General features: G+C 44.9%; 1 protein-coding gene across 1 annotated transcript; it reads left to right on the top strand.

Annotated features, from left to right (window-relative positions):
- Positions 1-230: 230 nt before the first annotated feature.
- tubgcp6 (tubulin gamma complex component 6) lies at positions 231-27,133 on the top strand. The gene is made up of 24 exons (XM_080001842.1): positions 231-422; positions 1,694-2,510; positions 2,749-2,912; positions 3,631-3,844; positions 4,700-4,858; positions 5,018-5,139; positions 5,462-5,525; positions 5,617-5,726; positions 6,203-6,294; positions 7,613-7,752; positions 8,509-8,658; positions 9,569-9,650; positions 10,280-10,368; positions 13,293-13,408; positions 13,784-13,922; positions 14,039-16,049; positions 16,234-16,371; positions 16,874-17,030; positions 18,110-18,251; positions 20,358-20,552; positions 23,656-23,788; positions 24,493-24,706; positions 25,213-25,406; positions 25,965-27,133. Exons 2-24 carry the CDS (start codon positions 1,722-1,724, stop codon positions 26,054-26,056), a joined length of 5,706 nt encoding a protein of 1,901 aa, XP_079857968.1. The 5' UTR covers positions 231-422; positions 1,694-1,721; the 3' UTR covers positions 26,057-27,133.
- Positions 27,134-27,136: the final 3 nt, after the last annotated feature.

Here is a 27,136-nt window from a genome sequence, read left to right as displayed (position 1 = left end):
ATGTGGACATCTAAGCGCGTTCACGAGTGAGCCGCGCCAACCGGAAAGTTGTCATGGAAATGAGCTGATTGACAGCTGATGATGCCAATCACCTCAGCGGAATTGGGAGCCGCGCGTGTAAGCCATAGCCAATAACCTTGCGGGGATCGTTATTTCGTCCAATCATAAGAGAGGAGGCAAATTCCTATTTGGTCAAACCCCAAATAGATGGGAACACTAGCAAGCAGCTATATTACAATGTATGAACGCGTGTAGTTATATGTATTTATTACACTTTAATATCTGGAATAAACAGTATTTCGTGCTTTCGCCAGCGCATTTACTGGCAGCCAAGTGTTTATTGTTCAGCCATAATTAACTGAAGCTCACTAGCCCTCGATGCTAACATTAGCATGCACGAGAAGTGACACCCGACGGATCCGGTGAGACAGATTTGGGAATTGTTATTTAATTTCGGACCAATATTTCACTTTGTTATTACAGCCCTTGTTCTTTTATTTGCCTCCACACAGTGCCCATGGCTCTTGGTTCAGTCATGTCGTTGTTAGCCCGCTGATATCACCTCAAGGTTGTTTACATTGATATCGACAGGTTTTCTAGCATATATGAGCACAGATGCACTAGCGATTCTCATGCCTTGCCGAGGATCTTTAACGTTTGATATGATTTAGTGTCACTACTATAGTTGGGGAGATAACAGTGAAAATATGACGAAGACATTCATTGTTGCATGTTCTCTGATAGGGAAGCTAGTTGACTGTTAATCATTTTGCTGGTGACACCTTGGAACCCCTTGAAAGACACCTGTGGGAACCCAGAGAACCACTGGTTGAGAACCGCTGGTCTATAATTTCTATCAATTCACTTGAATAAAATAAAGCTGACTGATGTGAGTATACCTCAGACTTGTGTGAAATCTATACACACCCCGGAATCTGAATAATTAAAAATTATAATGGATATATATTTTTGGGATTATAAATTTCAATCAATTAAAATTATATGTGATATTATATGAATAATATTTACCAGAACACAATACAGTGGTACCTCGACTTACGAATGTAATTCGTTCTATTAGAACGGTCGTATGTTAAAGCAGTCGTATGTCGAAGCAATTTTTCCCATATACACCACGCTCATATTTTTTCTATGATTTCCTTCTTAGTTTCAACGGGAATCATTGCCCTTTTCGTTTTCCCATCATCCTTCTTCTTAGGACTCATCATGAAGGGTGAAAATAAACAAAATACACAGCACAAACACTGTAAATATGGAAAAAATATGGATAAGCCACGAACTACGTGCACACAAGATGTAGGTTGCCCACTGACTGACTGCTGACTGACTGCTGACTGGCCACCGACGTGCCAACTGCAAATTTCCACAGTCGTATCTTGGAGCAGTCGGTCACAAGTCGATACAAATTTTCGCAACTATCACTACTCGTATCTTGGTTAAGTTGTAAGTAGATGCAGTCGTAAGTCGAGGTACCACTGTATAGACAAAGAAAAAATAATGAAAGAAGACAGAAGTGAAACCGAAATTTGTTGCAAGCGATATGAGCCCAAACTCAAACGGGCGTATATAAACCAAAGTGGGAAAACCGGTAAATCTTAATCTTGGGTTGATTTGTTAAGTCATACACAATCCCCTATTTAACCTTCTAACACCATTTGTATTCTCCCACAAGGTGACTGAACACAGATTTGGCTGCCATCATGTACACAAGTCCTTACAGAGCACCTACAGCCTCCGTCAACAGCAACAGCATCACTGAGCTGCTCGGCGCCCTGTGTGACTGCAACCTCTCCGGGGTGTCATGGAAACGCCGAGCCCTCGGTGGGGTCTCCAGAGATGGGGTCCGGAGAGCTCTCAAAAAACGTGCCTACGGTGCTCTCTTGTCCAATCTATTCCAAGACAACGCGTGTAAAGTCTCTGCGGCAGGGCCGAACGCCACAGCCGCAACCCCGCCGAGAAACAAAATGCTGATGATCTCGTTCGACTTGCGGGTGGCTGGATGTCAGGAAGAAGCGGAGAAGCTGGAGGAGCAGCTGGGGAGGCTGCCTGAGGGTTTTGTGTCTGGCCTAAAGGAGGTAGACGCCATTCTGGAGTTCCTGGTGCAGCTAGCCGGCTCGGCAGCTCCACCGCCAACCTCATTTAGCAGAGACTACATGAGGCGAGAGAGAGCTGTGCTGCGACGGCCCCCGCTTGAAGGCTACCAGAGTAAGGAATTGCAGAGGCTAGAGGCCCGGGCTTGGAGCCTTGTGTGTGGCGAGGAGTGGGGGTCACTAGGAGGCCTGTGTGGGACTCTGGGGCTCATGGATGCCTCGCCAGGCACAGGGCTGCTGGCTTTGAGGACGAGGCTGGACGTAGAGGAGCGGTTTGAGAAGGAGACCAGGCTGTCGCTCTTTGGCGCATTACAACATACCCGCACCTCTAACCTAGATATTAAACTGAACCTTCCACCTGTTCCTAGTAATGCGGATATCACCGGAATGTCCATCAGGGTAAGATGCTCCTGCTTACTAACACACAGCTAAGCTAAGCAAATGCGAAGCCAATGCCAGTTGTTTAATTCAAATGTCATTCTTTTACATGTAGACAAGTCAGAACAACTCCATTTTTACTGTGTAAGCTCACATAGAATTCACATGTAAAGGTCAGGATTTGTATGTTCTTGCTGATGCATATTTTTGATTTTTTGATTTTTTTTTTTTGTTTGTTTGTTTTTTGTTTTTTGTGCAGGTCCCCTCCTGCTTGGACCAATCAGAAGATGAGGGATTCCAGTCAGCCTCCAACCTGACTCCCGACTCCCAGTCAGACCCCAGTCCCAGCCCAGAGCTCGATATCTGGGAGGCTCTCCGCACATTTGAGCCTGGAAGACGTCGCTGCTGGGAATCTGTGGGCTGGTAAGTGATTTGCCAGATGAACTACCACAGGAAATCGTCGCATAATTTAAAAAGCCAATCAAAAAGTATGCCATTAAATTGACTAAAACATCAATTGAATGTCATCTAGCTTAATATATTAAACATTGAATTCATAGAGGACACATAGAGGAGTTATCTTTATAATACAAAATAAAATCCAATTTAAGTCTTAAATATTGCTAAAATGCAATTAAAAATGTCTTGAAATGTCTTAAATTGAGTTTTCTGATACCTGGAGATACCCTGTGGAGGTATTGGTGTGTGAAAGAATAATCAAATGTATTATGTATAACCAAATTATTTTGACTTTAGGTTGCAACCGAGCCTTCGAATGTGCTGTTAAAAATAATTCTATTTGGGCTCAATCTCAATTTAGCACATCTCAAAATTCCTGTCTCTTTCTCCTCATGAAGTGCGCGTGCGCGAAAGCTGCATGCTGCCTGTTACATTGCTCCTACTTTTGAGTCTGCTTTTTAACTTTCTTAACTTTTATTCTCTTTTGTTCGTTCTGTTTTTTTCACTCTAACTCTGTGAAGTATGTTTATATATATATTTATATATAAATATGTTTCTTAATAATTATTATATGTTGTATGTAAATATGTTGTATGTAAATATGTTGTATGTAGATTTGGTAAAAGTAATTTCCCCCTGGGATTATTAAAGTATTTCTGATTCTGATTCTGATTCCTCCAAGTCCTCCAGGGAAAAGGGAGTGTCCCTTTCTAACAGAGGGAGGTAGGGAGGCCTTTGATCAGCTCTACCGTCTGTGGGAGGGGGAGATGCGAGTGGTGAGCACCGCCACCCCCTCTCCCCTCCTGCCCCTGCCCCTGGACTCCCAGACCCAGCTCGTGAAAGACCTGCTCAATGTGCTGATTGGCGTGGCGTCCACTACTTTCCCTCTTAACCAGGTACAGCCTTTAACAGTGGTTCTCAGCCTTTGTCACATCAAGAACCCTCTATTTGATACGTATTAGGCCAGTTGATGAGATTGTGTCTCCATGACTACAATCTGAGAAAATTGTTATTGTTAGAAATGATTAAGTGTCTTTATGTTAGTTCATCATCAGACAGTGAAACTATGATCAAAATAGTCATTATTGTACATTCACTAATGGTACTAATGTCTCTTAATGTAATAATGGTGACATTTAACTATAAATAATTTAGTTTGGGACACCCTGGAACCTCTTGAAGGACCCCTGGATTGGGCCCGGACCCAATTGAGAACTACTTGACTTTTAATTTCTATCAATTCAGTAGAATAGAATGAGTGTACGCCAGTGTAGAAATCTGGTTGACTCAATTCTAGTTGGCAAATGAAAATGACTTAGCGCAATACATGCAAAGAAAAGAGAAAAACTGCAAATTTACGCATATCTATCTTATCCATCTATCTGTGGACACCATGCAACAACTTTTCTCTCAAATGAAATGACACCAAAGTCACAAATTAATTTAAATATTTATTTATTATATTTATAAAATATTTATATATTTTTGTAATGCACGGCAGATGGTATACTGAAAGGTTGGTCGCAGTTCTCATAAAATGCCAATATATTGATATAAAATGTAGTCACTTCCCTTTGTATCGAAATCGAAGCGTTGCATGTATTAGTTATTTCTAAGTTCTATAATGCACCGGAGCAAAAGGAGCGTGTTGTAAATGTCCTGTGGAGTGTATCCCAGTTGTTTGTCTCCCTTTCTCTCCCTATATCTATTTCCCCCACTTCTGTGGGATCACGGCGTGTTCTCCTCCCCAGTGTGTGCAGTTTGACGTCCGGCCTGGCGTGTGCATTTCCGGAGCTTCCCCGGAGAGCGTGTCACGCCTCCTGGGAGAGCTGGCCCAATATGGCACCCATTACCTGAGGCTCAGCCGCTTCTCTCTGCAGAGCACTAACAAGAGGGGGCTCGTCTTTCAGGTGGGCTCGCGCCGCCTGCAGTAATGAGAGCGTCTTGTCCGCCTCACATTCCGCTTTATTAAGATGTGACCCGTGTTCCTGTCAGCGGGGTCTTGCACCGTGGCGGATGATGAAAGGCGAAGCAGAATGGAGGATAAAGTCTCTATCTCTCTCCGAAAGGCTTTTACAGGTGGACTACGGAAGTACCTGCATTACTACAGGGCCTGCGTCCTCAGCACCCCCCCCACCCTCAGCCTGCTCACCATCGGCTTCCTCTTCCGCAAAGTGGGACGGCAGCTCAGGTGAAACGGCAAAGCGGCATTTTGACTGTGCACTGATCATAGTTACAGCAAGGGTCACATCCGGCCTGTGAGACATTTTTTTTGGAAAAATGTATTTATTTGCTTAGAATTTAAAATGTGACTAGTCACAGTCCAAGCAGTAATATCCCAAAGGGGCAAAATTGGCCATCAGGAACAGAATTTAATAGAATTTGGCACAGTGATTTTGAAGTTGAACGGCTGCCTCTGGAGCCTTTCCCCACACTAATTGGCTGTTTTTAGGTGGTGCTTGAATTCAGATCGATCCAGTTCGTACAGCGTCCGTGTTCCCTTTTAATCTCAGGTACCTTTCGGAGCTGTGCTGTGTGGACGGGCCCTCGGGTGTTGGCCGGGCTACGTTCCCTGCGGTAGGTCCTCTTTTATCTCCCAGCTTCAAACTGTGATGCGTCTGCGGGGTATTTATCGGTCATTTGCTCGGCGTGTTGCGTCTCTTCTCAGGGCGTGAAGCTGCTCTCCTACCTGTACAACGAAGCGCAGAGCAACTGCAGCAACGAGAACTACCCCGTGGTGCTGTCGCTGCTGAAGAGCAGCTGTGAGCCCTACACGCGGTTAGTCTCACATTGGAATGTTCTGACCTGGGAGAAGGGTTTTTAAAAACATTTCAAAACCCTGTGGTACCTTCCTCGCTAACCTCAACTCTAACTTTAACGCTAGTAACTACATGATGGACACATTGAAGCTCTGCCACAGGAGTGATGATGACATGCTATGCGGAGTATTTACATGAAATTGGAATTACATCTTTTTATATCTTATCTTGATTGACGTCTTGATTAATTTAGCCGATAAAATTGACAATCACGGTATGAAGATTTACACGTAACTTTTTATTATGATAAGCACATATTGGAAGACTGTAAACGGTAATATGTTATATACACCACTTTCCATTATATTGCTATTCTTTATGCATATATGGTAATATGATATAATGTCCTCTTTATTGTTTGGAAAATCCATGACCCTGGAAGTGGGGAGAGGGGGAAACCATTTCTTTGTGTGTGCCTTTTTCTACTACACACAGGTTTGTGTCCGACTGGGTGTATAGTGGTGTTTTCCGAGATGTGTACAGTGAATTCATGATCCAGGTCAACGAGGAGTACCTCAGCTTCAGAGGCGAGACACACACGCACGCACGCACGCACGCACGCACACACACACACACACACACACCATTTGGCTTTAGCTGTTGAGTCCTTAAAATGAAAATCTTCCCAGACAGATTAACTGACTGGAAGAAAACAAATCTTTCATCATAGACTAAAGCAAGCGAGCAAAGTCGGACTTGTCCTCTTTTCTGTAACGGACACCACAAAGTTATTGGATAATAGTCAGATGGAAAACGAGTGGCTTGTCAGGAGCTTAACCTGTCTCCGGTGAGTCATTTAATGAGCAAAAATGATGCAGGAGATGTTTGTCATTTTGCCAGTAAATCAATGGAGCTTTTCGATCTGGTTCTCTGCTGTGTGATCAAACTCTGTTTTGTTTTTATCATGATTATACTTAATTTTTTAACAAGTAATTTTTTATTTTTTATTTTTTATCGGTTCTCCTTTACGCCGATAAGCTCGGGTGCATGCGCAAAAGCGCAGACAGCGAGTCGTTTCCCAGCGAAAGGCGAGTGTCTCTAGTAAGAGATGTAATATTACATGTTTTATTGTGTGCCCTAAAATACCGAATTGCAATCATTCGTATGGCAATTACGCATCAAGTAAATGAGAGGCCTATATGTACACGCTTATGTCAGACAATTCGTTGCAGTGAGTACAAGTCGACACTTTGGGCATCACAAAAAGCAACGCATCAAAACGCCATCTCAGCCAGAGAAATCACACTCTCTGCAGTATTCCTGTCTCCTTTATAATGGCAGTCCTCCATAAATATGATTTCATACACCTTGTTATTATAACCTGTTGTACGTTGTTATAATAGGTAGTTCATGTGACCTTTTCTTCAAGGACGGAGACTAAGTCAGGCTTTGTCTCACTCAGAGGTTAATTTACTGACGGTCCACACCTCATCAAGCCCTGCAGTGAACCTACACGCTTCTTGCTTCTGCTCCTTTGGAGGACATACAAATGTCATTGTTCTCCTCCAAGTCTTTTGGCCGGGCAAGCAATCAGCTTTCAAGCTTTCTTGGCAAGCGCTGGCTTTTAGTAAAGAGCCCTGGAAGACTTGTGTGTTCTTGTCCTCCGGTGCTTTCTTGCTCAGGATCACTGAACTAAGCGCATACAATTTCCAAGTGTTAATTCAAGCGGCCAGAGTTTTGTGGCGCCACCCAAGTAATACTAATAAGGAAAAGTTTTAGATCGGAGCTGTATGCAACCGTAGTACCTTTGGTTCTATTTACTTTTTCCTTTTATTTCTTTCAATTGTGGTCTAAAATTTTCTCACAATAAAACTTGTGGAATATATTTCTGTTTTCCTCCGGCAGACAAGCACTTCTGGGTTCAAGGGTACACTCTGATCACCAAGGATGTGGAAGACTGTGTTCCCGTCTTCCTGAGACACATCGCTAATGACGTCTACGTTTGCGGCAAGACCATCAACCTGCTGAAAATCTGCTGCCCGCAGGTTTGTTTCACGAAGTGCACAGATGTAAACACTGTCAGTCCTTTAGGATGCCCTCCCCCGAGGCGAAGAGGTTAGTTTATTTTATTTTCATCTTTACTTTTTTTTCCATGATTTGACAGCACATGGAATCTCACACTGCAAATTCAAATTACAATACTTAAAAGAGTCACTTTTCTTCTTTCTCTCTTCCAAATTTGTTGATCACATTCCATGTTAATGACGAGTAAAATATCAATATTATTGTACCATATAATCATGACTGTAGTGCAATAATGCAATAATGCAATAATAATGAAGTTGTTATTTTGTAGTTCGGGGGCTCATCAAAGTGGACTAAAGTATGACACTAGATATAAACGAAGAAGGCGATTTTGGTGTGTTACTATATAATGCAATCGTAGAAAGTCCCAAAATATGTTATAATCACTGCATTATTTAATAAGTTATAACAAAATGCTTGTTATTTAATATAAAAGGTTAAATGTATTACATTTTGGCAAGTCATTGCAAAATGTGGTGGAATCAGGTAATGCAGTAGAGGGCCAAAGGCAACAAAACTCATGCACTAGATAATTACGATTTATTTTATTTTTTAAGCTAACCCGGAGCTGTGGTAAAACCAGTGATTGCTGTGATATTAACCTTTGTTGCACGTCTTCGTACGCTGCTCATTGCATTTCTATTGTCATCTGCTGAAATTTCCTCAAATTTGCCCAGTGCAGTCTTATTGTATCTCCATCTTTTCTGTTGTCGCAGCACTACATCGGCTGGTCGGAGCTGCCGGCGCCTCGCATCGCAGTCACCTTCTCTCTGCAGGAGGTGGAGGAGATCGAGAGGGACTGTGCGGTGTACCGAGGGCGCATGGAAAGGATCGCCAAGCGCAGCGCCATCAGCAGAGAAGAGCAGGTACTGAGCAGGAACATGTTAAAAAGACAGGTGTTTTTTTTAAATTCAAAATCCCACATAATTGGTATATATTTTTTTTTTTAAAAGATTGCATAATTTATACTTTCTGATAATTAGCAGAAATAGTGAATCAATGTATATGTGTAATGCATGTGCTCCTCTGCTGTTTCCATTTTTGGTGGCGGGATCCGCCACATGCAAGAAGTGAAAGGCAGTCACTGTGAATTTAATAAAGCAGCGTAACTTGTTGTGGTCAGTAAACTGTCAAGGATGAACATTCAGTAAAAAGAACTGCGTCCTCGGGTGAAGAAAATATCCCCACCACCTCAGGTGACCAACAAAACAATCAATCAGAAGACGGGAGACTTGAACCATGTCCTTGTCTGAAGTGTGCTCATCAGACTGAAACTGTGGTTTCAGTCTGATATTTTTGTCTGTATTTTTTTCATCATCGATAATTTACAACAAATGTCCGTCACAATACAAAGACGTATTTATTTCAAGAGCATACGACATCGCCAGAAGACGATTGACATTGATAAAAATCGATCCATCGGCCAGCGCTACTTGAGAAATGCGATGCCTGGCGTCTGGTTCAGCTCAGCAGCTGTGGCCGTCTTTAAACGTGACCAATGATGAAAAGATGTTATTTGTTCCCCCCTGGAATGATGGGTAGATTCTGTCTTTTATTAATGATTGTGATCCTCTGCCTCAAGTGCAGAGATTCTCAGGGGGCGTCGTTAAATTGATACACTGTCGTCAGGGGTAGGGGGGTGGCTCAGTTACGGCCCGATGCAGTGCGACGGATCATGTTTCGTGGCCTATATATTGGAGGGCCGTTCGGAGGGGTAAGCCAGAGGGCAGGAAGGCGCGGCGGCGTTAATGATGTTTTCCGTCTGTCTCTCGTCAGGCACTGCGCACCGAGCAGGCTCGCCAGGAGCTGATCAATCAGGTCAGAGAGTCGGCGGCCAAGACCCTGGAGAGCATCCGCGGTGAATGACAAACACACATTCTTGAGAAACACACACATGCAGAAATATGCTGTGTCCAATATCCACACACACACACACACACACACACACACACACACACACACAGTCTTCCACTCGGGTAATTACACCTTTTAACATCTGATAATGACCCAAAGCACTTGGCTCTCTCTCTCTCTTCGAGTCTCTCTCCCTTGCTCTCCCCCTGTTCTCTCGCTCACTCGTTCACTCGTTCACTCTCTCGCTCTCACTCTCTCTCTCTCTCTCTCTCTCTCTCTCTCTCTTGCTCTCGCTCTCTCTCTCTCTCTCTCTCTTCCCTCGTCCACTTTCAGGGCTTCGCTAGTGAGTGAGCGATGCACAGAGGGAGATGCATGGCGGAGATGGCAGCAGGGAAAGGCTTTGAACGGCTTCCAGCACTGCAGGCTGTGAAATCTAATCATCTCTCACGTAGTTTAGCAAACTCCTCGTATCATTTATTACTTCAAAAGACACTCGGCGGGGATGGGAGGAGATCTCTGGCCTAATGTCTCGCCTGAGTGTGGGGATATGTATGTGTGTCTGTGTGCGCGTGTTTGTGTGTGAGCGGATGTCTGTGTGAAGCACCCCACTGAGCTCTCTCTCGCCCCCTGCAGGCTGCCAGGTGTCACAACGTCTGGCGGAGGAAGCAAAGAAGCGTGAGCGCTTCGAGGTGCTGAAGCAGCACCTAGAGCAGGAACAAGAGGTGTGTGTGTGTGTGTGTGTGTGTGTGTGTGTGTGTGTGTGTGTGTGAGAGAGAGAGAGAAGAGCTGCTGTTATTTTACTTAGTAATTTCACTTCGTTCTAGCCTCACTCCACCCACTGTGTCATTTGGAAAATCAACCAGGAGTGGGGGTCAGGAGAGGGCATGGCTCCATTCCTAAACATTTGAAAATGGGTGTGGTTTCACATTGGTTGGTTTCACCAGCCATTGTGGGTGGGCGGTTGGTGGAAATTGGACCAGCCTTCACATTTGGAAAGAAATGTTAATATTATGCCCAGGATTGATGTGCTTCATTAGACAACAGTCATACACTCACTAAGCCATTTATGAAGAACACCTGTACACCAACTTACTCATGCAATTATCAAATCAATGCATAAAATCATGCAGATGCAGGTTAGCAGCTTTAGTTAATGTTTATATAAACCCTCAGAATGTGGGGGGGGGGGGGTCTCAGTGTGATCTCGACCGTGGCATGATTGTTGGTGCCAGACGGGCTGGTTTGAGTATTTTTCCATAACTGCTGATCTCCTGGGATTTTCAGGCAAAACAGTCTTAGTCTAGAGTAGGGACGCTACAGTGAGGATTTTTTTCCCACCGGTTAATGAACTCCTGACAACACCGGACATTTTACAAACTAAGATATTCGTCGATTACGCTCCATATCTGTAGACTCTACTGCGCCTGTCTGCTGGGTAAAACTCCAGGTACAGGACCAGGGAGAAGCCGTCTTCTCTGCAATATCGCACTTAATGGCTTAAACAAAACAGTGGATTGATATAAAAGTAGTTTTTTTTCCATTTATTAATTGCATGGAGCCTGTTTGGTGGTTGAAGTAAGGAAGCAGATGGAGGATTTGGACATGATGGTCTCGCATGATGCGGTTGGTCCCGTGATTGCTCCAGGTTATTGTATAAATTCTTACATGTTATAACGACACAAAATAATTTTGTTTAATATATTTCTCTATAGGTCACCATAGCAACATATCTTGTTTCGTCCCCCCGCTCCCCTCGTGCCATTCAGAAAGTGCCATTACCTTGTTGCGTCTACATCTACATGCTTTGTATTTTGCAAATAATTATTATTGTTTCATTTTTATTTTTATTCTTTATTTTTTATTTGTCATTATTTTATTAATTATTTTTAGCCTGTGCTGTCAGCATGCTTGCCATACAACACAGAGTATTTGTATGCCATTGCATCCATGACAGACTTGTTCTGCAAGTGCAGTTCAACTTCTCAGCCTGCAATGCCGCTTTCTTTTCATTATTTAATCATCAAAAACTGCTTGCAATAACTCTGTCCTGTGGATGACCTGTGGGATGACAAGAGCATAGCTTTTTGTTACACAGAACTGCCACCAACCCCTCTCTTTGGAAAATGATCTTAATATGTTATGGTCTATAAACAACTAATCGTCATTACTTCTCCAAGAGGAGGAGAATCACCACGGGGGAGGTAAATCGACATGGAAACAAACAAAAACAACATCTACATTGAAAAATGTAAACATAGAAACATCAGACGACAACGTGTTTCAACAAAAAAGAATTAAGTCCAGGAAACTTGGAACCGTAATTTGGCACATGGCCTCTTCCTATGATAGCTATGGAGATAAATGTGGAAGAAAAGTGTGTGTGTGTGTGTGTGTGTGTGTGTGTGTGTGTGTGTGTGTGTGTGCGTGTGCGCGTGCGTGCGTGTAGCTTCACAAGCTTCACGGCAACTGTCAATGTGTACCAGTCTACTTTTAATTTATTTATTTATTATTTATTTTTTTGCAACTTGCATAGGATAATACTTTAACTCCTAGACTGGAATTTACTACCAGGGGGAGTGCAAGTGCAAGAGATGAGAAGTCATAAGTCAACTAAGTAAAATGAAATAAGAGAAATCAATAACATAAATGTCCACATCTTTTGAAACATCTTCTTTGGCTTCATTGCGACATGACTGGCGTTTAACATGTGTAGTGTGGATGGCCTCTCGACAATTAGATTCATGCCCAATTTTTCATTTTTGGGAGGGGCATGTCACCACTTTGTTGGATTCATTTCAGGTTTCTCCTTGTATAGAAATTCAAATGACTTTACAAGGTCTGTGAATCCAGTAAGACCAGGCTCCACACACAAGTGTTTAGAATTTAGAGGGCAGTGAATCATGGAAGAATCTCTCCTTAAAAGAGTGTACTGGGGACTCTTGGTTTCTGATAAAATAAGTCAAAGTACAGCGCTAGTGTTCTGCAGCTTAGCAATTTGCATCAAAGCTAGAATAATAAAGAGGGCTCCTTGACTCAGCATTTTTGTCCAAAACTGGGCAAACTTGCACGGCGGTTTGAGTTTGCGAGAAAACCCCACAAGGGCTGCTGTCTCGATCACATCAATGCTGTGAATGTTAACTTTTCAATTCAATTTTTGCCAAAAACCTGTTGCCAGTATTGAGAGTTAATTCCGAGTATTAATGTGCATGTACGGGGAATTGGCGTAGTGAGAGACATTGAGGTGATGTAGTTTATAGCCTCGAGTTATAAACTACATTGGGGGTGGGCGCAGGTTGACGCCATCCACCCACCTTTGGTAAATAAGATATTGTAGCACTGGTTATTTTTTATGAAATTTGCATCGTCAGAGTGGCCAAACTGTAGTGCATTGAAATGAGCTGTAGTTGGCAAAATGTAAATTCCACCGACCACCACTATTAGTGTAATTACAGTACTATTGATATCACATTTTCTTCAGATAGGTTGATAGATAAACTGGGTTCCCCCAAGCACAACATGGATCATAATGCATTGATTTTTCCAGATGTTTGACCTTTCATAGAAAAATAACTTAAACAAAAAAAATGATCCTTAACGATCGTAGGCTGACATCTGTCACCAGCGTGTGCATTTTTTCTCTCCTCAGTGGCGAAGTGCAGCCAAGAGAAAGGATGAGGAAGACGATTTCAGCTTCGCCAGGGAGCTGAGAGACCGAGAGAAGAGACTACAGGCCCTGGAAGAACAGCTGGAGCAGAGAGCAAGGTGGGACTGCATTGTGCGCACATACGCACACGCATGCTGGTAGTTTTCATGCTTTGTTGGAGTTTTGTTCAAACAAAGCAGTGATTGAATCTATGACTCAAAGTAATAGAATACATCGAATAATAATATACTTTGAAATTCTTACTCAAGAAATAGTTCCAGTCGCTCAGTGTTTCCGATGATGAGAAAATGTTCCCACGTCCACCACCAAGGGCTACGAGATACAATCCCCGAACTGTGGGGTTTTAGAATGGGTTCCCATTATTGCAAACAAACCCACATCTATTCAATATTGTGTGTTTGAGCAAGACATTACACCCGATATCGGAGTCTGAGACGCTTGAAGATACATAGGAAACATTATTATGTTTGTAGGAAGGAGCTGATTGCTCAGTACAGCCGCCTATCGGAGGAGGCGGCCCGCAGAGAGAGGCGCGCCATGTGGAGGGTGCAGCGAATGAGACTCGCTGACGCTAGAGCTCAATTTCTCACCCAGGACAAAGAAAGGCTTGAGGTGAGTACATTTCGTTCATCACGCGCACACAGCTGAAACACGGCTGATTTCAATTAATGTCACGATTTCTTCTATCACCGATGCGGCCTTCTAGTGCATTTTTTACTCATTTGTAGGTGGTTCTGGAGAAATACCCCTTAGGTCAGGAGAGACCTCCTATCGAAGTATCTCCACCTGTGATACTGATATCCTTACCGGAATCTCCAACCCAGGAGCCATGTGAAAGACTCTCAACGGAGGATCAGACAACTGAATATATTGCTGCAGCACCCCCTGGTGCTCCCTCTCCCCTACCCCCCTCCACTGTAGACCCTAACCTTATTTCCGAGAACATTGATCTAAACGACTTTCTCCCTCAGCAACCCCAGCCCCCTGACAGTCTGCAGATTGACCAGGCCCTGCAGGAGATCGGGTCCGACCTCCCCGAGCTGCCTACTAAGCCTCAACTGGTAGACTATGACTTCAGTGCCCCCTTTAGTCCACTGGAGGGAATCACTGGCCAGGTCCCAGCCAGGCCTCGCTGGGGGGCACCAGTCGAGCCGTATGTTGCCAGCCCCAACCCCCACTCCTCCTTGTCTCATATCCCCATGGGAGAGAATGTCCCTGAAGTCCAGGAGACAGAACCAAAAAGAGCAAATCCTTACGGCCAAGCCTCAAAGTCCAGCTTTCCCTTAGGACAGTACACCCCAGACGTTCCCTTAGACTCACCCAAACCTAGCGTGTATGGACACCCCTCGCAGGTCACCATGCAGCTTGTGGATGGCAGCGCCGAAAAACCAGACTGCAGGCAAGAGGCATCTGGATCTACTGCTGAAAGTGAAACGATCACTGCGGAGAAGATGGAGAAGGTGGAAATGAAGGTAGAGGCAAACCAGGGAGACGTCAAATCCTCCAAGCTTGTAGAACAAAGCAATGTCATCAAGGTCATGACCCAAGCAACTTCTAATTCTCCCGTTGAGGTCAGTTGTGTCTCCTCACAAAAGCCAAACCTTTCTAGTGGAGATCAACAGGTCCAAGCCCCTGTGACGAACACTCCAGCTCACCCCGCAGACACTCATATTAAAGTCGGGGAGTACGTCTCTGAAGTAGCCGATCCGCTACCCTCTCCAAACGTTCACGGCCACGTCTCTGATTCGTACCTAAAAGTCGGAGAGTTGGTTTTGGACGCCACCCCCCGGCCTTCACCCGGTGTTCACGGACAAGCTTCCGACTCTCATATAAAGATCGGAGATTTTGTATCGGAGATGGACGGTCCTCTGCCCTTGGTCAACGTCCACGGCCACGCATCTGACGCCCACATCAGAGTCGGGGAGAACGTTTCGGAATACGCGGCTCCTTTTCCCTCTCGCAGTGTTCACGGTCACTCCTCTGATGCAAGCATTAAAGTGGGCGAGTTCATGACGGACATACCCAGGTCGACGCCCCGCTGTAGCACGCAGGTCCACGTGTCGGACTGCACCCTCCAGGTCGGGTGCGTGGTGTCCGGAACGGAACCGACCTCGTCTCCGGCAAGTGCCTACGGTCACTCCTCAGACTCGATCTTGGCCTCTGGCTGTGTGGTTTCAGGGGTCAAACCCAGGCCTTCGCCTTTACCCAGCAGCTCTCACGGTCATTCATCAGATTCAACTCTCGCCAGCGGGTGTGTCGTGTCCGGGACTGCCCTGCTGCCATCGCCGCTTCCTGGCAGCACTTACGGCCACTCGTCCGACTCTGCGCTCAGGGTGGGGTGCGTGGTTTCGGAGACGGAGCCCCCACGGGCCGCCCTGCCAGGCAGCACGTACGGCCACTCGTCCGACTCTGCGCTCAGGGTGGGGTGCGTGGTTTCGGAGACGGAGCCCCCACGGGCCGCCCTGCCAGGCAGCACGTACGGCCACTCGTCCGACTCTGCGCTCAGGGTGGGGTGCGTGGTTTCGGAGACGGAGCCCCCACGGGCCGCCCTGCCAGGCAGCACGTACGGCCACCCGTCCGACTCTGCGCTCAGGGTGGGGTGCGTGGTTTCGGAGACGGAGCCCCCACGGGCCGCCCTGCCAGGCAGCACGTACGGCCACTCGTCCGACTCTGCGCTGGGGTTAGGTTGTGTGGTGAAGGACGGCGGTGGAGACCCACAGCGACCAGAGGACAGCCAAGGTAAGCAAGGTGGTGAACAATAAGGCATTCGGGTGCCTGAAGGTCCTTGAAAAGTCTGTTTTAAAAAAAATTTGGACTTAACATGAGTCAACTTGTTTGATACAAACCTCAAATGCTTGCCTTCATACTTTAAACTACACTTGAGTCCAATTCACTTAATACTATCCTGTATTCCTCCTCCTAGTTTCAACTCGGTTGCAGTTGGCTGAGGCTCCGGGGTCCTTGGGTCCGTCCCCTGGAGAAAGTTCTGAACAGGCCTATCTACTCTCCCTGGCCGCTCAGTACCAGGTGGAGCACTATGAGGACTGCTACAACCTCATGTGTGAGTAATTCTTCAATGTTCAAGATGTTGAAAAACACTATTTATTCAATGCATTGTTAAATGCAGCCTCTTTCACAGAATTATTCACGGCAAATTCCCCAAATTATGTCATAATTTGGGGAGAGGAACGGCTGCAATTTGTCACACCCCTTAATTCTGGTTATTCACCTTATTCGGATTAACGTGGGTATGCTAACGTAGTGACTGGAGAACAGATTTGCAGTCGAGGCAACGTTTCTGGAAACAAAAGGTTGTCCTTGGCGGGGACGTGTTAGACAAATGACTTCAGGTATCTGACCCTCTGTAAGCGACTTGCCGGCCATTACGTGCACTGCCTCTGAAACGCTGCCGGATTGAGAGAGGAAGCTAGTTGAGCGAAGACCTTGGTATATTTCAACTTTTCCAAACTCTTTTCTTTCCTCCAGTTAATGCCTGTCATCTTCTTCTTCTTCTTCTTCTTCCTCTTCTTCACTGTGTGTCCGTGCATGTGTCTGTGCCCCAGCCTCGTCCCCGGAGTGTCAGCTGCTGAAGCAGGTGACGCGGGGGCCCGTGGACCCGAGCCTCTGCAGGGCAACGGACACCACCGCCGTCCATCTGAGCGAGATGGTCTCGCTGCCGGTTCTGATGAAACACTCTGTCACCGCCCCGCTCATCACACAGTCAGTGTCCTAATGAGGGAAATCTACCGCAGAACGACGGGGAGGGAGGGAGGGAGGGAGGGAGAGAGGGAGGGAGCAGAGGAGAGTAGCATGAGTGGTTTTGTAGAGAAGTCTGGGTTTTAAAAGCGAGTACAAAATGATTGCAGGAGTTGACAATGGGCTGCATTTTTATGTAGTTCTCCCTTTTTTTGTTTTGTTTATTTATTCAGATGAGAAGTCAGATACCAATGTAATCCCTATGTGTCCAGCACCAAGGTACTGAGGGGCTGCATGCTAATTGTGTTGGTCGCAAATATACTGTTGGGCAAACAGACCAATGCTTATGTTGAGCCCCAGATTAGAATTCTCACAAACCTCCGAAAAATGTATACCTTGAATATAGAATAGGGGCAAAGCTCTCTGTCAGAACCACATAGACGTCTGAGTGCATTCCGGGTGCTGGGAGGTATAATTTAAATTCCTGTCGCCTTCCAGTCCTGATAGGATCCTATTTTTTATTAGAATTGCCATCAGTAGCCCATCAAATATCCCGCCGGCAGACATCGACAGTCTGCAGCTACAGGTATAATATGTCGCTGCACACTGTGCCGTGTCCATTTGCAAGAAGAAATTGCTTCAGTCTTTCTCTGAGCGTATAGCAGAAGTAGTTTAGTTTGACTAGCTTGAATTGCAAATTGTTAACTTTTATGTAAAAGCATCCTTTTTTTTTTTTTTCTTTTCTTTTTTTTTTTTGTGTGCTGCAACAGCGCCATTGAAATTCCCCGCAGACTCATTGCTGTTGAGTTTTTATGTTGCCCTTAATCATTACATGATACAAACGAGAATTTCCTGAAGAATAATTTAACATGGAAGTAAAAGGAAATGTGGCCCGTGGAGTGGGAAAGGTGAGCGGCGGTGTATTCCCTCCGCTGTTCTTCTCTCACAGAGCGGATGTCTATCATTCTTACAGCCTGTGTGGAAACTGCGAGTCAGCGCTATGCTCAAGTACCGACGCTTGTGCCAAAAATCTGTCTCACCTCCCCCTTTCTCCCCGCTGCCCCTGGTATTCTTTCCTCCCACTTGTGCCCCCTCCCCCCCAGCGTATCCTTGGTGAACAAGGCGGTGGTGGACTACTTCTTTGTGGAGCTTGGGGTGGAGAGACACTTTGAGGCGCTGCGCCACTTCCTGCTCATGGAGGACGGGGAGTTTGCACAGTCCCTCAGCGACCTGCTCTTCGAGAAGGTGACGCCACTGTTCAACTTGATGGTCCCTGAGGAGGGTGGGGGGGGGAGACTTGGAGGAAAAAAACTATGAGTAAAACAACAGAGAATCAGTCTGGTTAGAAAAGCCTAAACAGCATGAATAATTAAAGAGGAAGTGGGCATGCCGACATGTTTATTCATTTTTTTATTGTTATTGTTTATTGTTTCACCTGTTAACTGAAATGTGACTTTTCTGTAATGGAACACATCGGTGCTGATCGTTATATTGATGTTTCTTCACAAATGTGATCAAATCTGCATTAGCTCCATCTTCTTGTTGAAATCAGCGGAAAACGTGCAGAGGATAATGACAAGTGCATTCAGTGGCTAAACTACGTCAGAATTTGGGGAAAAAAAATAATTGTAAAGGGTAAAAAAAAAAAAAAAAAAGTAGGGTCCTCCAATCTCCACCAACCACCGGACATTGACTGTACGGGAACTATGCGACTACACTCATTTTCAGAATCAAGCCATTGCCCCCTCCATGTGCATTTGTTTATGTGAGGCTCAAACCAGGGGAAGAAATTGCTCTTTAATGTGCGTAAAGCACCAGGGCTGGATTGAAAATATATACTGTATATGTACATATACCGTATATTTGAGATGCAATGAAATTATATTGCGAGTGCAAATTCTATTCTCACTTTTTTTGTATTATTTTATTTATTTTTTTTACCTTCAGCTTCAAGCTAATCACTTGATCAAGCACCGGCTGCGGACAACAGCAGGGCTCCCTTTTCCGAGGCAGCTTGGTGGCCTCGAACTTGAGGCAGAGAGTTTTCTGTTTGTCGGATTGTGAAATTGACAATAGAACTCTCGCCATGTTGGCGCACCACGGCCAGAAAGACTCCCCTCTCCCTCCTAAACCCTTACCTGTGGGCAGAGACTTCCACAAGTAAGGGTTTAGGGAGGGAGAGGGAGTCTTTCTGAGGATTATTATTATAATAATGCGGATAATAATGATCCTCTCGGGCTGCGATTCCATCTGTAAGACGGACAAACATTAAGAAAACTCCCCGGCCTCGAATCGGCCCAATCAGCGACGATTCGAGGCGGCTTGGTGGCCGCGGGAAATGGAACCGTGCTGGCGGTGCTTGACCGGTGCTTGACCACGGCCCTTTGTCCGCCACAGTCCTCTACTTATTGCACTTCTCTTAAGGCTCGAGTAGTTAGCGTTCCATTGCCGACTAAACTCATCAACCTGAAACACGTTGGACAGAAACTTGAAAAGCCTCGTGGCTACAAACATCCTTCTTCGTCGCCACCTCATATCTGTCCTCAGTACATATTATACATGGACTATTTTTTGGCGCTCTGATTGATGGCTGCTACATGTGGGATAGGTGGCTGATGCTTACAAAAAGGGACGCGTTGGAGCATACAACGGCCAAGTGTCCTTATATTCCCATGAATGCAATACATTTAAAAATAAGGGACACACACTTTTGTTTTGTTTTCCAGTTTCTCTCTCTCTCATGTAGTATCATTTTGGGTTTCTGGTCGATACTCCACCTCGGAGAGGACCTTGTTAACTCAGTGAGCGTGCAACCAGCAACCCAGTGCAGACTAAATACAGCTGCTCGGTGGAGGCGCACCTAGGCACAAAAATATCTGGTCAAAAAACTGCTTTAAATTTTTTGAAATGCACCGATGATTTATGATTCATGAACCAACATGATTGATTGATACTTTAAATGTTGTTTTTAAGGCCGAACTGCAGTTAATGTTTTCAATTTACCAAACTTCATAGACTGTTCTAATGGATTGGTCATGATATCCACATTAATAATGATTTTCTCAAATCTTTCTCGAGTGTGTATAACTTTATGAAAGCATGCAATAGTCTTCCCACAAATATCAAATTATCGAAGTTGAGTGATTTGCCAAAAAAGTCACAATATTTGATTTTGTCAATATCACCCAGCCCTAAGCATCTGTGTCTAAAAAAAGACAAAGGTGAAATTTTTAGTTGTTGTGACATTAGTTCTGTGTCTGTGATGTTATCCAATGCAAAGCCCTATTTAACCCCTGGCACTGAGCCCCTTTTAAAGATTTATTTAACCTGGTCAACCCCCCTGTCGCTCAGCTGGGCAGCGGCCAGACCCCCGGCGAGCTGCTGACCCCCCTGGTGCTGAACTCCATCCTCAGCAAGGCGCTGCAGTACAGCCTGCACGGCGACAGCGCGCTGGCCCCCAACTTCACCTTCACCCTGCGCTTCCTGCCGGACACCTTCCACCCCCATGCCCCCGACTCGCTCAGCTGCCTGGAGCTGCGTTACAAGGCAAGGCGGGGCCGCCCCTCACCCGGGGACACGGAGACAATGTGTGTTTTTTGGCAGGGGGGGTTTTAGGCCGCATCTGGCCACGGCGGGTGATAAGACGTTTGATGATGAATCTACGCGCGTGCCCGTCTCGCTGCGAGTGGCAGCTTGAATGTGACGGGCTGTCATGTTTTGACAAAGCGCTGTGGGTGACGAAAATGAGCCTGTCACACGTTTAAGCAGCTGAACCTGTAAATTGATGGGCGGGGGGCTTAGTGAACAGTGCCCCACACATTGTTTCTCTCTCTCTCTCTTTCTCTTTCTCTCTCTCTCTCTCTCAACTCTATTTCTATTCAAAGGGATTTATTAACATGGGAAACAAACGCTTTTTGCCACAGCAACTGGAAAGCAAAATGTGGAGAATATTAAATACAAAAATGACAAACTAAAATAAACGCAGAAAAGTGTCAACTTAAAAATACAGATATAATTAAAAAAGAGAAAATACACGCACGCATATACACACACATCAAATTGTCACTGACAAATTTGTTGGTACCCCTACAGCTCATTGAAACAATGCTACAATTCCTCCCGAAAAGTGATGAAATTAAAGCAATTTTCTCATGTCATAGAGTTACAGCAAAGAAACTATGAAAAGAGTTAAATTATTGCTAAAGAGATCAATTATATTCTACAATGGCCTGGACAAATTTATTGGTACCCCTCGATAAAAATAGAGCCCACAATTTTCTCTAACTTGAAACTCACAAAAGTAATTGGCATCCATCATTGTTTATTCCATATTTAATATAAATCAGACATTGCTTTTGATTCAACAGAATATTTTACATTAAACAAATGAAAATGGCATGGACAAAAATGATGGGACCCCTGTCCTAATATTGTTGCACAACCTTTAGAGGCAATCATTGCAATCAAGCGATTTCTGTAGCTCTCAATGAGACTTCTGCACCTGTCAACAGGTAGTTTGGCCCACTCTTGCTGAGCAAACTGCTCCAGCTGTCTCAGGTTTAAAGGCCGCCTTCTCCAGACTGCATGTTTCAGCTCTTTCCATAGATGTTCGATACGATTCAGATCAGGGCTCGTAGAAGGCCACTTCAGAATAGTCCAATGTTTTGTTCTTCTCCATTGTTGGGTGCTTTTAGCTGTGTATTTTGGGTCATTATCCTGTTGGAGGACCGATGACCTTCGACTGAGACAGAGCTTTCTGACAGTGGGCAGTATGTTTCGCTCCAGAATGCATTGATAGTTTTTAGATTTCATTGTGCCCTGCACAGATTCAAGGCACCCCGTGCCAGACGCAGCAAAGCAGCCCCAAAACATAACCGAGCCTCCTCCATGTTTCACAGTGAGTGTGGTGTTCTTTTCTTTGAAAGCTTAATTTTTTCGTCTGTGAACATAAAGCCGACGTGACTTGCCAAAAAGCTCCAGTTTTGACTCATCTGTCTAATGGACATTCTCCCAGAAGCATTGTGGCTTGTCAATATGCATTTAAGCAAATTCCAGTGTGGGTTTTTTATTTTTTTCTTTCAAAAGTGGAGTCCTCCTGGGTCTTCTTCCATGGAGCCCACTGTCACTCAAAAAACGACAGATGGTGCGATGAGACACTGCTGTATCTTGACCTTGGAGTTCAGCTTGTACCTCTTTGGAAGTTGTCCTTGGCTCTTTTTCTACCATTTGCACTATCCCTTTGTTCAATCTGGGGTCGATTTTCCTCTTGCGGCCGCATCCAGGGAGGTTGGCTACAGTCCCATGGACCTTAAACTTCTTAATATTTGCAACTGTTGTCACACGAACATCAAGCTGCTTGGAGATGGTCTTATAGCCTTTACCTTTAACATGCTTGCCTATAATTTTCTTTCTGATCTTGGACAACGCTCTACTTTGCTGTCTCTGACCATTTTCAGTGTGGTGCACAAGATGATACCAAACAGCAGAGTGACTAGTTTTCTTCATTTAAATAGGCTGAATGACTGATTATAACATTGAAGACATGTGAAACTAATTGTAGAAAACAGTTAGTTTGAAATATCTCCATAATCCAATTATTTATAATCTTTTCTACGGGGTAACAACAAATCTGTCCAGGCCATTTTAGAACATAATTGATCTCTTTAGCAATAATTTATCTTTTCACAGTTTCTTTGCTTTACTCTGACATACCAAAGGCATGCAGGTATACATGAGAAAATTGCTTTTAATTTAATCACTTTTCAGGAGGAATGAAGCATTGTTTTAATGAGCTGTAAGGGTACCAGCAAATTTGTCCACGTCTGTATAGGGAGAAATAGTGCATTTCCTTGTACTAGGCCATCTGCTGTTGTACTTGAACTAGTGTCCTATTTCAGCATCCCATGGTTTATTGCAATAATTCTCTCTCTCTCTCTCTCTCTCTCTCTCTCTCTCTCTCTCTCTCTCTCTCTCTCTCTCTCTCTCTCTCTCTCTCTCTCTCTCTCTCTCTCTCTCTCTTCTCTCTCTCTCTCTCTCCTCTCTCTCTCTCTCTCTCTCTCTCTCTCTCTAATGAGCAACACATTTAGAAAACCAACAGATTGGAGACAGATTGTTTGGTGTTTTTTTTTACTGCTCGTTAGGAGAGCAGCAAAATAACTTTTCTGAAGGGAGATTTTCTTTTCTATTTGTGTTTCAAATGTGTTAGATGGGATTTGTAATCCGGGGGGGGAGAATAATACTCTCTCTCTCCTCTCTCCCCGTCTTCACACCTCTAAATCTGTCACCCTGACCTTTTCCCTCTCCACGGGCTTCACTCCGGATCTCCCTTTTTTGTTGTCCTCGCTTGGATCTCTTCCCTTTCCTCCTCCTCTCTCCCTCTCCTCTGGCCACCCCTTCTGTTTCTATCACTTTACTGTTCCCTCTCTGCTCTCCTACGACTCCCTTACCTGCATTCTCTCACCACCTCTTTTCCCTACACCTTCTCCTCCCATCCGTTCCGACTATATGCCGACATTTGTTTTCCGCTCGACACCACTTCGTCTGCTGCGCCCCGCTTTCTCACTCTCTTCTCAAACCCTCCCTTTCACACTCCGACTCCACACCTCTCTCCCCCTTTCCCTCCTCCCACCCTCCTCTTGTCGTTTCCCAGGTGGACTGGCCGCTGAACATTATTATCACCGACAGCTGCATGAACAAGTACAACCGTCTGTTCTCCTTCCTGCTGCAGCTCAAACACATGGTGTGGAGCCTCCGCGACGTCTGGTTTCACCTCAAGAGAACCGGTGAGAAGGAGCCGCGCCTCGGACCGCGCCTTTCCCGCAGAGAGCGGGCTTCTTGAAGTGTCGATAAAATATTCAGGGCACAAGCATTTTGGGAGCATGCCAAATCTAGCGCGCCGCGGATTTCCACCGAACGCTTCACTGAGTCAGAATGGCGATATTGATTGAAGAACTTCCGTCCTGGCTTATGAAATTCAGACACGGAGAGAGACAGGGACGGACGGTCTTGACCTTTGACCTGTGGGAAAATAATAGTGTACTAAAGGGATACTATTTATCCATTTTGTATCAATAGTTCTTCAATATTCGTCACCATTTATTTTGTTTTATACCCCTTATAACCTACCACTTACTGATAGTACTTACCTGTTCTGTTCACTTTATACTTATCTGTAGGGAGAGAAAATCCTCGTATTTACCAGTGTATAGTTCTGTTGAAAAAATCTCTTACCTTGCAATCTAGAATTATCTAGTTCTTAACCTGCCCTTGACCAAATATATAGTTGAATTGAACTCTGATGCCTACAGACTTTGCCAAATAATTAAGCAGTAAGGGCTAAAGTATTTTGCAGATTGTGTGTTTAATTCAGTTAGATTTTCCTTGAATCAACACATCTGTCACCCTAACGGAGTAAACCCTATTATTTTCCTATGTTTACATCTTCTCTGTGTATCATCCACCAAACTTTTGATAATTTTCCCCTCAGCGCTGGTGAAAGGCGCCGGCCGCTCGGTGCAGTTCCGGCAGCTGCAGCTCTTCAGGCACGAGATGCAGCACTTTGTGAAGGTGATCCAGGGCTACATCGCCAACCAGATCCTGCAGGTCTCGTGGAGCGAGTTCACTGCCAAGCTGGCCGCCGCCAGCGACCTGGACGCCATACACCGCACACACGCAGACTACCTCAACAGGGCCATCTTCAGGTGAGCGCCGGTACTGCAGGTGCAACAGCGCAATAACACGCAAGGCTGTCACGATCATGACATTTTTGGACTGTTATAAAAATTATTTGTTCCCTTTCATGGTACTATGATAGTACAAGCTTATACTGTAATACGATGCTTGTTGCAGAAGAGCGGTCTCATGACTTTAGAACATGAATGTTTCCTGAAGCCAACTGACGGGAAACCTATGGTACCTAATTCATATTCTGTGCAACCCAGTGGATTATATAGTTCTATATAGTTGTATAATGAGATTTAAAACCAATTTTTTTTTTCTTAAAAATATATCAATGAAATATCAATATATCAGAAATATCCTGTGACCCTGTGTGCTTAAAAAGTGACCCCGAGGTCGAGAACATTTCAGTTAGACGCGCAGGGCCTCGCTCAAGGACACCTCTTTTTAATTGCCAGACGGCCGCCATTCCTCCTGAGTTACCACCGCTCATTTGTGAACCTCCGACTCGTCTTTCCACCGCTCCCAGGGGTCTGCTGACGGAGAAGGCCGCCCCCGTCATGAACATCATCCACAGCATCTTCAGTCTGATCCTCAAGTTCCGCGCCCAGCTGATCGCGCAGCCGTGGGACAGCCAGCATGGCGAGGCGGTGCACCCCAGCTTCATCGCCATGCAACAGTCCTACAACACCTTCAAGTACTACTCGCACTTCCTGTTCAAAGGTACGGACGCCACGCCCACTCGTCAGCGATCCGACGAAGGCTTGGGTCGAGGTTGTCACGATGATGAATTGTCACAAATTTCATGTCATTTTTTTCTTTTAACGGTCATAGTTTAGACCTATATTAGCGTAATAATACAAACACCTTACGAAGAAGAGACATTTAGTGACATCCAAACAAAACATTCAGGTAGACGGTTGATTTATCTCAACCCAACCGATGGAAACATGACTCATTGGCACATTTCTAATGGAGGCTAATAATTCCCTGAGATTTGGATGAGGCCATAATTGTGGATTCTGACGATTTTACAAAACGATTGCGATGAACTCAAATAATTGCAATCAGTGGATTATGGAATGATTGTGACAGCTCTGGCTTCAGTTTTCAGCTTTTTCTCTGTTGCTGTCAGCATCGGTGTGGCAGCCCTGGACAAATGAGGGCTCCACTTAAAAGTTAATGTCATTGATTGTCTGCCGCGATGAGCAACGCTTTCTGTCTGCACAGTGAACAAAAGCATATCACTGAAATATTTTTTGTTCCCCCCCCCCCCCCCAGTGGTGACCAAGTTGGTGAACAGAGGCTACCAGCCTCACTTGGAAGATTTCCTTCTCCGCATTAATTTCAACAACTACTACAAGGATTCCTGAGTTATGTCTGTATGTATGTCCTGCTGTAGCCAGATCTCGCTCGCTCTGATAGAATACCACATTTCTGGCCGTTCTTACCGTGTGTGCGCGCCTCATTGAAATCCGACCGCTTTGTGTGTATAACCTTCGGTACTGCAAAAGGCTTTTCAGTGACATCTGTAGCATGGATTTTATGACAGAGTAATTCTAGGTAATCAGTTTGAGTCAACGGTAGGATTAAGCGAAACATCTGACTGTAAAATGCCGTTAATATTTGTGATGTGTCAAATGTAGTCAATCCATCACTGAGGGGAGCGACCTCCTGCACAGGGTTTAAGCCAAAAGATGTGTCAAGGTATGTAAATAAAATAGAAGTGCCCTGTTTTTATTTCATGAAAAGCATCGTTGCTCATTGGTGCTTAAAACGCTTTGATATTTGTAAATAAGATGCGTAATTTCAACGAGTAGGAAGAAGTCATGTATGTTTATTAAAGATTGCAGGTTGACATTGTTGTAGAAAACTAGGTCAGACAATGAGTGCAAAGCAGTATATTAAATGAACACTGTCAATATTTACAAGAGTTTCTGGAGTGAGCAGAACAAAATCCAGTCCGTCCATTATGACTTGAATTTTATTTTGTCTGCAGGTATCCACGTCCCCGTCCCCCCCCCCCCCCCATGTGCATTATGCTTATGAAGCAGAAAAATGGTCCCTCAAACATTGGTAGGAGTTAATGAGTTCATGCAAATTTACTTTACTTCTGTCTTCAATAAAACGAGGGGAAACCCACTGACCCGCTTAGCTAAAGGTTTTTTAATAGTTTTGCGCCACATTAAACAATAAGTTGTGCCTCGATGCCATCAGTAATGACCATGTTTATTGTGGTTTAAAGGGATGTGCCAGTCTTACACAGATTCAGACGAGAAGGTTTTTGCCAATTTCCTTCCCGTATCCCTTTCAATAGTAGTTTGTTGAATTTGGCTTTGAACTGGCCTGCCCCCCCGACAACCAGCAGTGCGCGCACGCACACACGCACACGCACGTGCACGTGCACACGCACACGCACACGCACGCACACGCACACGCACACACACACACAC

The sequence above is a fragment of the Zeus faber genome, assembly GCF_960531495.2.
Source record: "Zeus faber genome assembly, chromosome: 6".
Classification (NCBI taxonomy): domain Eukaryota; kingdom Metazoa; phylum Chordata; class Actinopteri; order Zeiformes; family Zeidae; genus Zeus; species Zeus faber.
The sequence above is the reverse complement of the archived record's forward strand: the minus strand, read 5'-3'. Positions and strand labels throughout refer to the sequence as shown.